General features: G+C 36.3%; 2 protein-coding genes across 3 annotated transcripts; both read right to left on the bottom strand.

The window, feature by feature from the left end:
- Positions 1-518: 518 nt before the first annotated feature.
- Positions 519-4,029, bottom strand: LOC104595177 (glyoxylate/hydroxypyruvate/pyruvate reductase 2KGR-like). The gene is made up of 2 exons (XM_010255791.3): positions 3,222-4,029; positions 519-1,280 (listed from the first exon to the last, which is right to left on the bottom strand). Exons 1-2 carry the CDS (start codon positions 3,642-3,644, stop codon positions 762-764), a joined length of 942 nt encoding a protein of 313 aa, XP_010254093.1. The 5' UTR covers positions 3,645-4,029; the 3' UTR covers positions 519-761.
- A 1,442-nt stretch (positions 4,030-5,471) lies between these two features.
- LOC104595176 (transcription factor MYB3R-1-like) lies at positions 5,472-16,760 on the bottom strand. Of its 2 annotated transcripts, XM_010255789.3 has the most exons (13): positions 16,508-16,760; positions 15,083-15,324; positions 14,643-14,697; positions 13,571-13,628; positions 12,764-12,858; positions 12,519-12,622; positions 10,734-10,862; positions 8,775-10,632; positions 8,221-8,555; positions 7,097-7,135; positions 6,821-6,938; positions 6,111-6,341; positions 5,472-5,842 (listed from the first exon to the last, which is right to left on the bottom strand). In XM_010255789.3, exons 2-13 carry the CDS (start codon positions 15,184-15,186, stop codon positions 5,705-5,707), a joined length of 3,264 nt encoding a protein of 1,087 aa, XP_010254091.1. In that variant the 5' UTR covers positions 15,187-15,324; positions 16,508-16,760; the 3' UTR covers positions 5,472-5,704. The 2 variants fall into 2 exon arrangements, with proteins under 2 accessions (XP_010254091.1, XP_010254092.1); XM_010255790.3 differs by lacking the exon at positions 7,097-7,135.
- Between the last annotated feature and the right edge of the window lie 552 nt (positions 16,761-17,312).

The raw sequence follows: 17,312 nt of genomic DNA, 5'->3' as shown, positions 1-17,312 counted from the left end.
CCAAAAAAGATTTAACCAATCAAATATTATGTAAATTTTGATAAATACTACCTGATTGGTTACCACTTTTATGATACCGTTGAGTGGTTACATGATTTTCCGTTATCATGATCAAACCCTCTTTTTTTTTATCTGCCCCCAACACTTGTATTCCCTTCAACTTGCAATAGATCCCTTCTTATCGGGTGCTGTAGATAGTCTTCTGTGCTATAAATTCTTGGCAGATGCTCATAATATAGCTTGTAAAATAATTTGCTATTTAGATGAATAATAATGTTTGGTTCCATGTTGCAATGGTCTTACAATCAAAACAAAGATACTTATTATTTTCTGAAAGGGGCTGTTTGGACTAGGGGTGTAATCGAGCTGAGTCCAGTCGATACATTGCACTACTCGAGCTCGGCTCCACTAAAGAACTTGCTACTCAAAATTCGACTCAGAGCTTTGAGAAGCAAGCTTTGTATATCCTGTATATCAATCCATCCTTTTCTCTGAATTTTAAGGTAAAAATAAGGGAATTGGCTCCAAAAACATTCATAAATTCATTCTCATGAAGTTGGAATCACAAAATTAGTAACTGGACCTTGGGACTGGGGATAACGAAATTCCCCTGCTTGTTAACATGGCTCACCAACCTGCAAAATCCCATTCTGCGCAACACTGTTGACTGTTCTAAAACTCAAAGAAATCAAGTTTATCAACTTTCTGAGTAGAATTCAGAGATGTCCAAATGAAATACCAGTCCAGCATCCAAGCCCCTCTCAAACCGCAGGTGTCAACAGAGGCTTATTTAGAAAGTGAGCCTCCAGGTTAGCAATCACAAGGTCTGCCATCTCCTTGCACGTTTCCACTGTATCACTACCCACATGGGAAAGTAGCACTACATTGTCAAGTCCAAACAGTTGTTCCGGTACCTGCGGCTCATTCTCAAATACATCCAGCCCAGCCCCTGCCAACCGCCCTTCAACCAGCGCAGAAACGAGCTCTGGCTCATCAATGTGTGAACCACGCCCGATGTTTATGATGATACCTTGTGGACCTAATGCATCTATCACTTCACGGTTCACAATGTGGTGTGTTTCTTCTGTCAGAGCACAAGCAATTACCAGTATCTCGCAGTTAGCTGCCAATTCCACTGCACTTGGATAGTATTTGTAATCTGTATTTGATTTCTCCGATCTGGAGTAATAACTGATCGGGCACCCAAATGCGTTAGCTCTTTTTGCAATTGCTGAACCAATCCTACCCAGTCCTAGAATGCCTACCGATTTGCCACTGAACTGAAAAAGAATAAGAAACACGAACTAAGCAAAGAGATAATTCAATGCAAACATAACAGCTAAAGGTAGATCTTCTGGTGAGTAATGAGTTTGATGTAGAACCAAATTTGGTAAAACTGCACCAATTCTTTTCCATTCAAGAAAATGTAATGAATACTTGTGAGACAGGTTAGGCCTTAACACAATACACATAAATGTATTAAATTGTTGTTTTATATTGATTGAGGAGCATACGATGAGTAACAGTTCTATACACCTCAGTCATTACAGGACACAGGGTTATCATTGAAGAAGTCTTTTGGCAAGTACACTGGAACATATTTATATTGCTATATGCTAATTCAAGCATACACCACAATAGAAATTGTTATTCTAAGACTCCAAATACCACCAATCTAATATGGTATATTTATGTGCCATATTCCATTTAAATCTATCTTTAATATGTAAAAACTGTTAGAAAAGGATAAGGCCTTAATGTATAACACAACACCTAAAATGGCACAAAAAAAAGTAATATAATTTTCCAGCCTTGAAAATCTCCGGCAGTTTTTTCTTCAATCAATGAATGATAGATCCCAGAACTGACAGCAAGATGTCCTTCATATGAATAAATTTCCTACCTAATCAAATTTCCATGGACACATTGAGATGAAGGCATAAGGCTATCAATCTCCAATTCCATTCCTGATTGATATACTCATAGAACAATCTAGAAAACAAAAAAGACTATTTTTTTTGGTACAAAGCAAAAGATAACTATGGAATGCCCCAAATAGATCCAGAAAGAAAATTTATAATGCTTCACCATCATTTGTATTAGTAACTATGTCAACCAGATATTATCAAATAAAATACTTGTAAAGTTCAACTTTTTGAACCTCTCAAATTGCTTCCCTGTGAATGATGACCATTAGCAGTTAACTTCAACTGAAAAATCATTTTAGCAGTTAGGCTTTGGGTGTAACCAATTTCCCTTGGAAACTTGAAAAGATCTTTATAGTAAAAAATGCCAGTGAGATTTATAGGATTTGCATCCAAAAAGAGGAGAAAACAACCATAGTATATCTTGGCAGGGAGTGGCTTAGGCAATCTGAGTTGTACTAAGGGTAACCTTCCAAATTTGCAGCTCTCTGGATTTGCAGAACCATGATATCAGCTGAATTTGACTAATCAGTAAACCTATTGAGACAAGTTGTAGAATAGATGGCCTACTCTACTCTACATTTTCGTCTCCCTAGCAGAAAACTTTTAGAATAAAATCACATTCGCTGCAAATGATAGCAACTGTGGGTCAAGAAGTTTCTTAATTCCTGAAACCTCTTGTTTATGTAACAAGGCATTCAAAAATGACCAAGTAATGTGGTGTTCAGATCACATCAATGAACCATGAGTCATATAACTTATCAGAAAGAAAAAAAAACGTCAACGAATTATATATGCATCTGCTTGCTCTAAACTACATTAAAAAGATTAAAGACATGTATATGATTTGAATGCAGTGCACTGGTAAGATCATGGTGGTCAGTAAAACAACTAAATCAATAAAAAGAGATCAAGCAAAAGAAACTATAATTCCATTAGATGGAAAGAAATATTCAACCAAGAGCAAGAATTCGAGCACTCTGCTTACTTCAACAAGAAGGGTTGTGCATACATCAATGTTCATTACAGTTTGAACCCACATGCACCCGGGCAAACATACGCTCACAGATGAGAAAAGATATCTTCTTCTAGGTAAAATTTCTAGGCTTGAAATCTTTTTTTCTAGGTAACAATGGAAACTTGTATTCTATGAACTATCAAAAACTGCAGAAAAAATAAATAAAACTGACCATTAAAAGAAGTGGTATTTTGATTATTTTCACTGAATTCAAAATTAAATTAGGAGAAGGAAAGAAAAAGAAAACGATAACAGTGAAAGAAGAATGAATGGCAGACCTTGGTAGTCAGCTTAAAGTTCCCATTGATCCAGGACCCACTCGTGACGTAACGATCACAAGCACAGATCCTCCTGAGCACCGCCAAAATCAAAGCCAATGCTAAATCAGCAACATCGTCGGTGAGAACATCGGGGGTGTTAGTAACCCTAATACCTCTCTCCTTGCACTTCACCAAATCAACCTTATCCAACCCAACGCTGAAATTAGATACTATCTCCAGCTTGGGCAACAAACCAATCATCTCAGCATCGCAGCCAGCCGTGGCGTTCCCCACGACTGCTCTAATCAAATGCGAATTCTCTTTCAGAAACTCCTTCCTGTTTGACGATTCCCAGAACCTGAATAGCTTGAATCTCTTGTCGAGCTCTTCTTCCAGGTATGCCGAGAAGGGTTTAGTCATCAGAACGCCTACAGTTTCCATCTCTGGTGAATAAATAAATACAGAATATGAACAGATAATTAGGGCTAAGGCTTGGTTTGCTCAAACTGTTCTTCCTCGTCTTCTTCTACCATTCTCGTCACTGACTACCTTGTGATTTCAGTGATTCAGATTAGTTGAAAATGTCGGAATTGTCCACTCGTTCGTTTTCGGACGATATTCCTGTGTATCGGAGCCGAATCAGTGTGTTGTTTAACCGAGCACATTTCAGCTGCAGTGACCGGAACAGAACCGAAATTTTAAGATTCCGATGTTTGTGACACCCGATTTTCAGCAGAGATTGGTTTGTCTGATCACTTCATAGTTCATTCGAAAGTCGAAACTGAAGTAAACCCAAATTCCGTTCTTTTCAAACGAATTGGTAGATGGTAAGCAAAATGGTGTTTGGTTTTATTATCATTTAGTTCAAAAACGTTTATTAAATAAACAACACCCAAATTAGTACCCAAGCAGTCATGATTACAACACAAGTTCACAATTAATAACTTATGAATAGAATACTGAACAACTAAAAATTTTACTAGTAAGAGAATGAAAAAAAAGAGAATATTATTAAACATTCATCTTCACTCTATCAATTTTACTGTAATTTCTTTTATAAAAGGTTTTCTTTTTATGACAAAATCTAAGATGCATTTTCCCGTGGAACAAAAAACTTGATTGGTTAAACATAATGGTAAATACATCTTGTTAAATGTGAAAATACATTTTGTGAAGTGTGAATTAATAAACGGATTGCTTATTTTCAATGCGATATGCAGAGATTGATTTAACATGCAATCAATATTATCGAATCGAATGTTTTTTAAATTAACTTTTTTTATACTGTAATTTGTAATAGGCATTGTATATGATTGATACTAAATAAATCAGTATCAAGCATCATACAAAGCCATCTATCTAGTTGGCACTGGAGTAAAATATAACTTAAAATATATATATACATATTTTTCTTATAATTATTGGCTTCAATCAATGAAGCTTCTTAGGCAACCACAAATTTCAAAGAAGGGCAACTGTCAAACTAGTAACTTGAGAACCTTTGGGACTAGGTAAATTGGCAAGTCCCATAGAAAAGAAATAAACCTGCATTGGTTTTTTGGTATTAGCAAGTTCTACCAAAATTAACATTTCCCAAGTAATGTTCTCCTTAGACTTGGATAAATTACTATGTTACTCATGCATGCCAAAAATCATTAATATATGAGGGGATAACATTGTCCCTTCAATAATGTCACTTTTTTGGATTAATCGGCCTTCGTACACCTTTACTTAGGCAATAAAATAACACTAGTAAGTGTTTTTATCTAGATAAACATTTGCCAGAAAAACATTTGTCCGGATAAGTGCATTTATCCAAATAATTCATTAAAGGGACACGGATGAGGCCTTAATGTTATCAGAATTTATTGTTGTACCACTAAGAGGCTCTGTTTGCGGAACAAATTTTAATCGGGTACAAATTTTGCACAGTTCAGGTCTGCATCTGATTGTTTATAATTATAACCATGATTTGCACTCTGACCTGATCAAATTTGTATTGAGCAAAAACAACGTATTGATACATATTGGTTGTCAATATGATTGATGTATGCCAACTTTTTTTTTTCATTTCCTTGAACTGTGTTTAAAGAAGAAAGTATCAATACATATCGGTTTTCTGAGTGGGAGATACACAATTCTGTGAATTTGGGAGAATAAAGATTAACATTTTATCGATGTAAAGAATCAGGAGGATAACACAATTTTTTATTGTGTATTGCCCGTATCTATATTTTGAAACTTGCCTGTGTCCACCCTAGAACCAAGTAGCGAAGGAATTTAGATTTGTTTTACTATAAACCAGAATTTGAACGGTTACACCACTCATTATCAGATACAGAAATGTGACAATAAACAAGAAAAAATAAAAGCAAAAAGGATAGATGGGCTGGAAAAGCTACTACATATATATATATATATATAGATAGATAGATAGATAGATATAGATAGATAGATATTTATGAACATTACAGCAGCACAGGGCACTTGCCATGAACCAACTACCTGCAACCTTTCATCAGATAGGAAGACGGGCTGGAAAAGCTTACTGCAGCAGATGCAGCCCCCTTGTGCTTCCTGTTCTCTGTTCCCTTCTGAGGTGTCATGCATCCACTGAAATCGAGAGCCCGCCTCTCAGTCTGAGAAAGCAAAACTAAAATGGTTAAGCAAGGTCTTCAATTTTTTTAGCTCTTCATAAACATAGCTTGGGTAAAATCTATGTTTAGTGGAAAATCCTAAAGTTCTAAAAATTGGGCTGAAGACCACAAGCAATTAGGGGCATTTCTGTATTTTAACATTATCCATATAACGGATGGCATCTCTTTCAAATATAATGTAGATGACCCCCCTCCCCCAAGTGCACACAACACACAAGAACAATTGCTACATAAATAAATAAAATCGTACCAGAACACCAGGAGACAGAGAAACGTGTATTTCCTTCTCATTATCTACGAAACTCTCTTGAGCCAAATTCTGGTCACTCTGCCTTTCCTCCTTTAAGTAAATTTCAGTATTTTCACTTGCTAAAACCTCCTGTGCCTCAGCCAATGCAGCTGCAGTATGCTCACTCAACTGTCTCATCAACCCTATGGCATCATAGCTTCTATCCCCAGGGCTCAATAAAAATCCTATGTCCTGCACAAAATTCCAAATCATTAGACAAATGAATGAAAGAAATATGCTGTTGGAAAGGAGGGAGGAAATGTAGCAAAATACCTTGATCAAGTCATTATAAAAATGCACGAGGAGAAGAATAAAATATCAATGTTTGAGATTATTGGGTACTACAGATACATATATGGTAAGAATTCCTAGCAAGATATAGTAATTAGGTTGCAGCTGACCATCCAACCAAAGAGGGTCTAAACTCTAAATCTTTTTGGGTTGCAAAGCCCATGGTCAAATCCTGGCAAGGTATCCAGCACATGTTAACCCACTTGGAGTCTAACTTGACCCCATGTTTAATGGAACAACGTCAAACTGCAAATTATAAGCTTGCTTCCCAAGCTTATCCAGCACAACAAACAAAAGTATGAAAATTTAAAATATCCACAGAGGATATATTCAAGCAGAAGATATAATTCAAAGTAGACAACAAAGAAGTTTTGTGATACCTCAATCGTTATGTCTGTATCAATACGTGGTCCAGGCAAGAAAGAGTTCATGAACCAAGGAGATTTCCAGGACGATGGAGATTCTATCCCTCTTTTCATAGCAGGGGTATCACCGAACCTAGAATCAGAAACCAAGTAGCCAGCTAAACCATGAGAAGCACAATCATGAGCTACTAATACTGCTTGCGACAAGCAGGTAGTCATTGGAAGTAAATAAAAAAACAAAAGAAAAGCATCAAGACAAGATAAATTTTCTACACTTTGTATGGTTTCTACCTATGAATGTTTGTACTTTGTAAGTCAGAATGTATCTCCCTACAATAAATTTTTAAGCCATGAGTCTTATAAAATGGGATCTTCAAAAGTGTAAAAAGAATATTTTTATAGTCAAACAAATGCTAAACCATGGCAATCAAGAAGAATGTGGTTGAGATGTACCAATAGAAGTACAAAATCATTCATTACAACATCAGCCTGGACAGATGAGACGGACAACTTTCACTGACAGACAATGATCATTAGCATTAAGGATAGAAACTAGATACTCCAAATCAACTCCTATACCAATTAAAATCCAATCTAATAACATGCTGGATTGTCATGAGATTCACCAAGAGTCCAATAGCCATTATCTTGTGCAGACTTGCAGTCATGAGATAAAACGATACACATTTTCAAGTGATATGTAAAACTTCAAACTATAGCAAACTTGGCAACCAGGGACATCATAACTATGGGGAGCCATATGCTAAGTAATATCCATGAAAGACATGGGGATTTCAGTTGATAACTGACATTTCTATGGTTTGGCAACCTGTAGTTGGTTATTCTTCTAGTTCAATGCTAAGGAGAGAAATTGGAATGTGGGCTCTCTTACGGTCTTAATAATCTTAAAATGTACTTACTGTATGTATGTAAACTATCATTTAACCAATATCTTGAAGATCCCGGTGGAAAATAAGAGCATGAAACTAAATTAAGAAGCACTAACCAGTATCTTGAACACAGAATGCACCAAACCTGCATAGTGTAATCCTTTCACCAGGTTAGGCACATAGAGATCAAAGAGATGATCTTACAAGAAACAATCTGTACCAGGATTTTAGGGGAAAACATGAAAGACAAAACCCAGGATGGATTTCAAAGTATAAATATAATGAAGAATTCCATCTAACTACAACAGAAAACACAAAAGCTCACTACAGAATAAACAGGATTTTAGGGGAAAATAGGATGGCAAAGCATGAATACAATGATGATACCATTTAGCTCCAATGATCATGCCCAACGGGATTCCCTCATTATTAACCCTATAAAGCTAAAATGACAGCTCAAATCATTGCAACATGTCGGGCATATATAATCAAAGACAATTAAGAGTAAAGAAGATTAGTTCTTACATGATAAAACTTTCAATATCAGCACCGTCAGCACTCTCAAATGTAACTTCAACTGGATTTGGTGAAGAACCACTTTGAAGAGATGCATCTGGAACTGAATTGTTTCCATGCCTCTTTTCACAAACAGCAGGAGAGATCAGTAAGGAAATGCATCTACTCCTTGATGAAGACTTTGAGCTACCTGTTTGGTTTAACATAGCCTCAGAGTTTCTAGAGTATTGATTTCTGGGAGTTTGGACAGCACTCAAGGCTCTCTTTCTTGGGAATGCATCTCGATCAGGAGAAAAGAACACCAGATCACTGACATTTTGTTCTACAAATACTCCAGAAGGTTGCTGTACACAAATGAAGGTTCAAAACAGGAAAAGAATTAATGAGGTGTACACAAATGAAGGTTCAATTTAGCACTGTATTTGTAAAATAATTACATTGAATGGTGTTACTACATAAAAAAGAAGTTAGAGTAGAATGCACATGCATGCATGTATATTGAGAGAGACAGATGTTTGTATGTGTGTGTTTTTAGGTGAGAGAGAGGAGGGAGGGAGACTTACTGTCTGGATTTTTTCATTGGCATCAGCCTTAACCATGTCTGGATTTACTTCTTTTATCTTATCCTGACAACTACCGTTATCAAACTCTGCCTCTGAAATCCTGTTGTCTGGCAATGCAGGCCCATCTTTTTGCACTTCAAAAGCTGGGTTCAAATTTTCTTTATCTTCATTGGAGGCAATAGACCCTTTTTTCTTGCAACATGATGGAGACAAGATAGTCCCCTCAATAGAAGATAAGGAAGAAGTCTTGCAGCCCCCACAATCATCAAACATAACATCCAAACAAGACAAGTCTCTAAGAGTAGTACAGAATAAACCCTGACTTGCATCCCTTTCCAATTTTTTGTCACTCTTCCGTTCCTGCAAAGGAGATAACAGGTCACGCTGCCTTTTCTTTAAAATGGATGGTGTGCACAGGAAGCTTTTGGCAGCACTTTTCAGAACACCATCAGGACTATCATCATGGGTTGGTGAATCCCAAAAACTATATGGGGTAGAACAGTTCATGGAAGACATCATCAGTTGGCGGATCCCAAGGGGACTATATGCTTGATGCGTATCACTTCCAGATGGGATGAGATCACAGCTAACAAAAGGAATATCCAAGCTTGGAAAACGTGGAGGCTCATAAAAAAGAGATTCTGAATCCTGATGTTCTGTAACCATAATTGTGTTTTCATCCATGCAAGGAAGGTTGCCAATTGTATCTGAGGCCAATGAACCAAAAATATCCACAGCAAGTGATTCTGATGCTTCCTTTGCCTGATCAGTCTCCACAGGCTGGCAAACTTTATCCAAATCACCATCATAAGGAAACCTAGTAGATTCATCAGGGCAGATAAAGCAAGGGCATGAATTTGTAACAAGCTCTGAATCCTGAGTTCCACGCAACATGTCTCTTACTTCATCACATTCTCCACCATATACAAGTTCATTATCTGCAGGGCAATGTAATGAAGGACCAGACAACAAAGTTTGGCAGCAAGTGGTTCCCAACATAGGAGAAGATCCTAGTGGATAATAAGAGTGTGAAACTAAATTCCCTACAGTTTCAGAGGTCTGAATGTCAGAATGACAAAGAAATGAATCAGTGCATCCATCCAGATCAATAATGTTCTGATTGATGGGGTTTTCCAAAGAAAAGCATCCATGCATTCCTGCTTCTGAGAATGAAACCCCACCAAAATCACCTTCTGTGATTGACAAGTTCTGTTTATCATTATCAACAATTATATTTTCCATTGAAATTGAAGAATTGAACTCCATGGAGTTGTTTTCATCCACACCACTTGTACAGTGCCCCGATGTTTCAAACAACTCTGATGGTTCCTGTATTACTTCCACCAAGGAAACAGGTAGTTCATCTGATTCAAACTTAAAACCGTTATTACCAGTAGTTTCATCATCTTCCTGTAGTACATTTCCCTCAGGGGACTTGACAGAAACAACTACACTATTAAGTATTTCTGGGGCTTCTCTCAGAGATGCATAATATTGTCCAGTACATGATGAATTAGAGCTTTGACCTTCTCTTTGATTAGCTTCCTCCGACGATTTAAGTTTCTCTTGTACATGCACCGGAACCGTGTTAACCATGTCAGACCCAGACTGGGAGCAACCAATAGCAGCTGAACCTTGACTACATTCTGATAATTCCCCTGCTTCTGCCCCATCTTTGAGAACATTATTATCTCCACTACTGTGTTGTACCGTAATAGAGGATGAAGGCATGCATCGAGTAGTTGGGTTTCGCACATGAGGCAGACCTTGAAACTGTGCAAGCAAACCTGATGCCAAGTATGAGTCCAACTTCTTTTTTACAGAGCTGTTCCAGTGATTTTTTATTGCATTGTCTGTCCTGATGGCCACACAAGCTTAAAGATATTTCAGTATTCATATAGACAGATACAAGCATCAGAAGTTAAATGTGCATACCAGTCCAAACCCAAGAAAACATACCTCCCAGGCAAGAACTTTGTTAGCTCTGCCCATTTGTTCCCATAAATTTGATGAGCCTGAATCAAAGTTAATTCTTCTTCTTGGGTCCATGCATCCTTGTTTATAGCAGGATTCAGATGGTTATGCCACCTGAAATTAGTCTCATGTCAAGTAAATGGAAATGTATCATCTAAATGCAAAAACAAGTCACCAAAATTATTAAAACTAAATATTTAGGAGGAAAAAAAGGTAAGACAACCACATCATCACAAGATCAAATAAAACCTACACATATGGGTATAGTTTCCTATAGATGTATGGCTATGTTAGACACAAAAGGACAAATACAATTTTTTTCTTTATTTATTTCATGAAGTTCATAAAACAATTTCTTGTGTAGTTCACATTGTGGGACCCACTATTTTTGTTCTTTTGAATTTATTAACATAAAAAGTGCACAAGCACAACTACAGATGTGTGTGCAAATGCATATGCATATTTAGTTATTTACTATCATTCAATTGTTAACTTTTAGAGTTTTCCATGCTCAGTACTATGTAAAACATGACACCCATTCAACACCCACAGCTTATAGGATAAAAATTACATGTACAGTCAAGTCTAAAGGTGAAAATGGTCATTCATAATATGGATTGGCCCAAGGCACAACTTGGGCAGTACTACTAGCATGGATAGTGACCACACAGAAATCAACGTTGTCATTGCAGTTTGGTAGAATTGTTAGAACGCAACAGCATTTGTCTTAGCACTTAATTTTGGCACCCCTTATCCATCCCTTCAAGCATGATGACCCCTATCTCTCTCCTAATAAAATGAAATTTTGCCCCAATTAGGCCCATATCTCAACCCTTGATAAGTTTGTGTGTTTTCAATGGTAAAATAAAAACTAAACCATCATCAGTTTAACCTGGACTTGCAAGCCCTAGACTTCCCAATCAAGGAGCTGTGATTGGATGATTAGATGCCACAATCTTGTCCAGATTGCCAAGGCATATCGAAGGTGTGCCTTGGGTGCACCCAAAACATCCTAGATCATGAGAAGTAATACCAAACAATAAAACCCTTTAACTGAAATCCTTCTAGAATCTTGCAAGAGTCATGGTTTTCATTGTAATGCATAGCTTTTTATAAATGATAAGTAATTTATAGCTTATTCCTTTACCTAATGACATGAATAGCTAGTGTCAGAGGGTATGTTAGTTATAACAGCATAGGCTAAATTGCAGATTTCACCATCCCCAAATTCCATTACCTAATGATGTGACTAGATAGTTTCAAAGGCCACTCATGCAAGCATGGAAGCAGGGAAAGAATCCACAAAAGAAATCAGTTTTCTCCAAATTCCTTTTCAAGTTTTTGGATGTCTCTACCTTTAGTCAATTTGAGTCTTTTGACAGTTAGTTTTTAGCTGGTCAGTATCTTTGAAATGGGGTTAATTATCTTAAGGTTCATAGTAACTTTAAGAGTTATTTTACAGAGATTTTAGAATTTTGAAAACCTAAAGATGCAATATTTCAATCACATTTAGAAGCTTCAAGATTTGGCAAGATCTTGGACCTTTCCCTCTTAAATTTACACACAAGTTGGAGGTACAGATTCCCAGCAATTCTAGAAAATTGTGATTTCTAGTACAAGAAAGCTTAGGCATAAAAAGGAGAATATTAATTAACAATATGGATATGCAAGTAACAACACAATTTTCTCATAACATGATACCACTGCCTTGATATAAAAACAAGAGCATCAATTGCATAGGCCCTAAGATATGGTTTTAATCAAACATACCTTTCACGACATTGCTTTCCAATACGTCCAGGCAATGCTTGCGCAATGATAGACCACTTCTTTGCCCCAAATTTATTTACCAATTCTACTATTATATCATCTTCCTATTTAAAATATTACAAAAACAATAGATTACATCATAGTGTGCATTATATAAGATGTTACGATGGATTCCAAAAGTTTGCAACACCGGAACTTGAAAATAGAATAGTATAAGATCCCAAAACCATTCCTAAAAATTTCACCTCTTTTGACCATGGACCTTTAACAAGTTCTGGATTTAGAACCTTCTGCCATCTATGCAGGCATTGAACATCCGTACGATCTTTGAAACATTCCGCTGCAAAAGGCACAATTATAGATGTACAGAAAATTGCTTATATACTGAATTGCAAGGGCATGTAAACCACAGCTAAATAAATCATCTTATTCTAATATGATAGTCCAGACTGGAAACAGAAAACAAGGAAGGAATACATGAATGCAAGCAAATACATAAGAGAAACAGATCACTTGGAAAGAGATGAGAAGTGAGAACATACAATAGAAACAAAACATGTAGCTCCTCAAAATGCCAGCAATATTCAGCAATCACTTCTAAAAGGAGTAAAAAATAAAGATATGCAAGACGGGCTACTGATTGAATAGAATAATGAAATGATTTAAACAAAAAAAGGAAAAAAAGAAAAAATAAAATAAAACTTTTTGACAGGCTACTGATTGAATGGAACAATGAGACGGTTTAAACTAAAAAGTGTGTTGTAATGACTAATGACACAAGAAGCACGTGACAGCAATTCTTTTAACAGCATCCCACTTGTGCACAATCTACATTTTGAAATTGTGGGCTGTGGCCAATCTACATTTTCAAATTTCAGGAATTTGGGCAGGACCAGAACTGAATTGATATCCACAACCTATTAAATCATTACTAAATTCAACATGCAAAGTGAGAATAAAGTAAATTATTGTTTTGATGAGCTAGCAGCAAACTAATATTGGTTTCATTATAGTAAATGAAAACAAAAACGCACTAGTCCCATGAAGGGTACCTATTTTTTTCCAATTCCTTCCTTTGTAACGCTGGACAGCCCTGCGCAATAACTCGTCCTGAATACAGAAATCATGGACATTTTAAAAGGACATACAGAAAAATGATGTAGAAAACATGAAAATAAAATAAAAAGTACATTTGAAGAAACAACATAAAATAAACAGTTCATCATATAATACCACTTAATGCAACCAACCAACCAAATAATAGGTTAAGGCTGGTGGCTAATCTGGCAGCAGTAACTTCAATATATAATCAGTCAATTCCAGTTCCTCCTGGAACAGCATCAAATGTCTAGAACACAACTGAATCTTAAAATAGAATAATGACTGCTAGCCAACTAGCAACTATTTTATTGGGCATTAACATCTGTTACAAAGACACAATGATAACACCATTGACCACCCCTGTTTTTAGAAAAAGCACAGCAAGGCTATATTATACATGGAATTTATAACTACCAACACACTCCCCCCAGAGAATTACAAATTTAGTGCTCAAAGTACTCGATAGTGAGTGTGTTCGTGGGCTCCTCAACAAAAATAGCTATAAATCCATGATACATTGAATCCCAGTTAGCAAGCCAATAAGACAACAGGAATCATTGTTATAAATAAGTCAACAGCAAATATGAATTGAAAGGAGCAGAATGTACACAAAAATCAGAAGCAATTAGTACAAGCAAAAGAGAAAATGTTGCTTTTTAAGATAAATATAATGTCAAAGGGCACTGAGAAGACAAAAAAATAGTTTACGTGAAAAGAGAAAGGATAAGAGAATGAATATGTGACCCAAAATTCAGTAAAATAGATGCACTTAATCTATCGTGTTCAACAAATCAAATATTTAATATCTCAATTCAAAAACTTCTAAATTGATTACGAAAAACTTCAGTGCCTAAACTTCTTCAATGCTTGAACAAAGGAAACTAATAGAAGTAACATTCCAAGATATTTCCAACTTTAGTCATATCCTTTAGCATCTCAGCCAAAGGATAGACGAGGTAATTAAACATAAAGGGCAAGTTCTTCAGGAGAGATTATAACATCAGTTTGAAAAGTAAAGTTTACCTCTTCAGGTGTCCATTGCCCTTTCGTAGAGCGCCTTGTAGGGCCACTAGTCCGCCTATAAAGGTATCACATGACATAAGTGCCAATATTGATCATACGGGAATTCTTCCAATAACAGATAAATCAACAACTTTCAAGAATATGCAATAAATAATTAAGTGGTAAGCATGTATTGGGGTGTGTGCAAGAAACAGTGAGTACTCTAAAACTAGAAAAGCTCACATTTCTCTATCTACCTTTAGAAATCAAAGAAGTCAAGCATTCACATGGCTCAACAACAATAAGCATGAAGAAACATGTAAAAAGTGTATATATGTACCAAAGTTTAGAGGATCAGTAATTAGTATTAAAGAATAACAATGTGATGTAGGATGAAACATTAAGAACATAGGAAAGGAAAATGAGCAAAAAGGCATGCTAACAGCCTTTTGGAAATTTACCCATGCATGGGGCGTATTTTCTGGAAACTGTCACTGCCTCCATCTGGAGGAGCATTTACAGGAACTTCAACTCTTCTAACACCTTTTGTACTGTCACTTGCCATCGTTCCTTAACCAGAAGTCAATGCCAGAAAAGCTAATTCCCACTTGGATGCAACTTTCTCCAGAATAGGTTCCGCAAACCATCATATACATCCCTAAATAGCAGCCAAAGCTGTCTTTTGGAAGGAAAAAATCACCAGCTAGATGACAAAGACAAAAAGTGAATGAAAATCAGAAAGAGAAAGGAAATAAATGCCCAATTCAATCTATTTCTATGCCCAATACCGGTTGATTGGTTATAAATTTCTCCGATATCATAGTCAAACCCATTTTAGATATACATGCATTCTGTTCCACCATTCATGAGTTATGAACGATTTCTAATTATATGTTATTAAAAGGAAGAGTTGTTAATCCGTGAAACAAAATCCACTTGCAAGAAAGATCAAAAAAATAAATAATGGGCACTGAAAACAACATCTACTATTCAAGAATATGCAACTATGCACTTGTTCTAAAATATTGTTTTCCAATTTTAAATCCAGATATTTTTTGTTCTGTAGAAAATAAGTGCTCTTTAGATCCTGAAACAAATCAGAAGTCAAGATAAACCAAAAGGATCTATTTACTTTCCTCTATGGAAAAGTAAAAGTAACTGCAACACTTGAGGTATCGAACTTTTCTATTTCCTGATAATTCTTAAATCCAAAAGTTATTTCAAATTGGAAAAGAAGCAACAAAATTATTAATTTCAGCTTTGATTTGACAAGATTATTTAAACAACCAAGTAGGTTCTAATCGTTAAATTAGTCCAGTATAACCTGTTAACCCATTTGTTTCACATGATAACTTAGGAAAACACAATAACTATTCGGAACACCTGGAGTCTACCAAGTTTAAATGGTACCAAACAGCCAATTATAACCTGAACCTTCCCCCGGTTCACCTCCTAAATTTCAGGATATCTTCAAAATGATGACATTAGTTTTGTAATATAAAAATGTAGAGAACCAAAAAATGGGCAATTTGCAGATTCTATACTCAATTTAAAAGGTGCAACCTACCAACCTAAGCAAAAACCTAATCTTCAACAAGCTCTCATCAAACAAAATACAACCTAAACCAGCACAATCGACATATTAGCACCCCCACAAACTTTCCGATTCCAACTATGAAAAAAAAAAACAAGTTCTTCAAGGGCAACTTAGTTTTTTTCCTCTTCGAAAAATCAGTAGTTAAAATCACGGATTCCGGCTTCAGCGGCTCAACGCTACAAATTTTATACGAATTTTCCCCCAAAATAAATCCTAGACAAAGATCCAAAAAAAATCGAAATTTCATCAAAAGAAACAGAAAACAGAAAGCCTAGGAAGAACAACTCACTGTACTGATCTTCGAACTGTAGAAAACAGAGAATCGATTCAGACACCGTATCGACGAGATCAATGAGAAAACCGACTTAGTGCACATTGCAGATCTTAGAGAAGAAATTACCCTCGTTTAATCCGAACTGAAGAAAGATCTGCAAAGGCACGTCGAAATCCGCAGAGAGAGCGAGCGAGTGAGCGAGAGAGAGAGAGAGAGAGAGAGAGAGAGAGAGAGGTGGCTGTGAGAGTGAAACGGTCCTAGTACTTTTTTCAAACATAAAAGGGGCGGACTTCTATAGTTCAAACCTTGTGACTAAATGTCGAGCAGTTTGTGGTGCATCGACGGCTAGGATTGACAGATTGGAAAATTTGTCAACCATATCCACCGTCTCTTCGGGTTGTTAATTGTTTTCTCCTCCATCTTTCGAATGCCCAACGGCTGGGAACTGGCTACAGCCGGTCAAGTATACCAAATGAAACCCGAATGATTCAAAGATTCTAACCATCGATGCTTGAATTTACTGGACCATTGACTAGAGTAATTATATACTGTGAAACAGATCGAGAAACTACCATGTCAGGCACACAACTTATTCGGGTCGGGTCAAAGTAGGTCCTTGTTTTTTCCTGGGTTTAATGTGAACTAGATGTACGGCAGCTGAGAATTTGATGTTAAAACGTGCTTTTAACCCATCCGGTTCTTTAACCAAACCACATCCGATCCGATCTAATCCGATTCTTTAATAGTTTATATTTAGGTAAAGTTATTACATAAATTAAATAAAATAAAAAATTTTGATTTCCTTTGTTGATTTTAAGCA

The sequence above is a fragment of the Nelumbo nucifera genome, chromosome 2 (assembly GCF_055504915.1).
Source record: "Nelumbo nucifera cultivar China Antique chromosome 2, China Antique-T2T, whole genome shotgun sequence".
Lineage (NCBI taxonomy): Eukaryota > Viridiplantae > Streptophyta > Magnoliopsida > Proteales > Nelumbonaceae > Nelumbo > Nelumbo nucifera.
This window is presented reverse-complemented; position numbering and strand designations above follow the sequence as displayed.

Bases quoted from the DNA above. Each gene is read 5' to 3' on its own strand.
- LOC104595177 (XM_010255791.3), bottom strand. From the start codon at position 3,644: ATGGAAACTGTAGGCGTTCTGATGACTAAACCCTTCTCGGCATACCTG. The intron at 1,281-3,221 runs GTCTGCCATTCA...ATTCTTTTTCAG, and splicing joins ACTTTAAGCTGACTACCAAG to TTCAGTGGCAAATCGGTAGG.
- LOC104595176 (XM_010255789.3), bottom strand. From the start codon at position 15,186: ATGGCAAGTGACAGTACAAAAGGTGTTAGAAGAGTTGAAGTTCCTGTA. The intron at 8,556-8,774 runs GTAAGTCTCCCT...ATTTGTGTACAG, and splicing joins CCAATGAAAAAATCCAGACA to CAACCTTCTGGAGTATTTGT. The intron at 6,939-7,096 runs GTAGAAACCATA...TTCTGATTCTAG, and splicing joins CAAAGTACAAACATTCATAG to GTTCGGTGATACCCCTGCTA.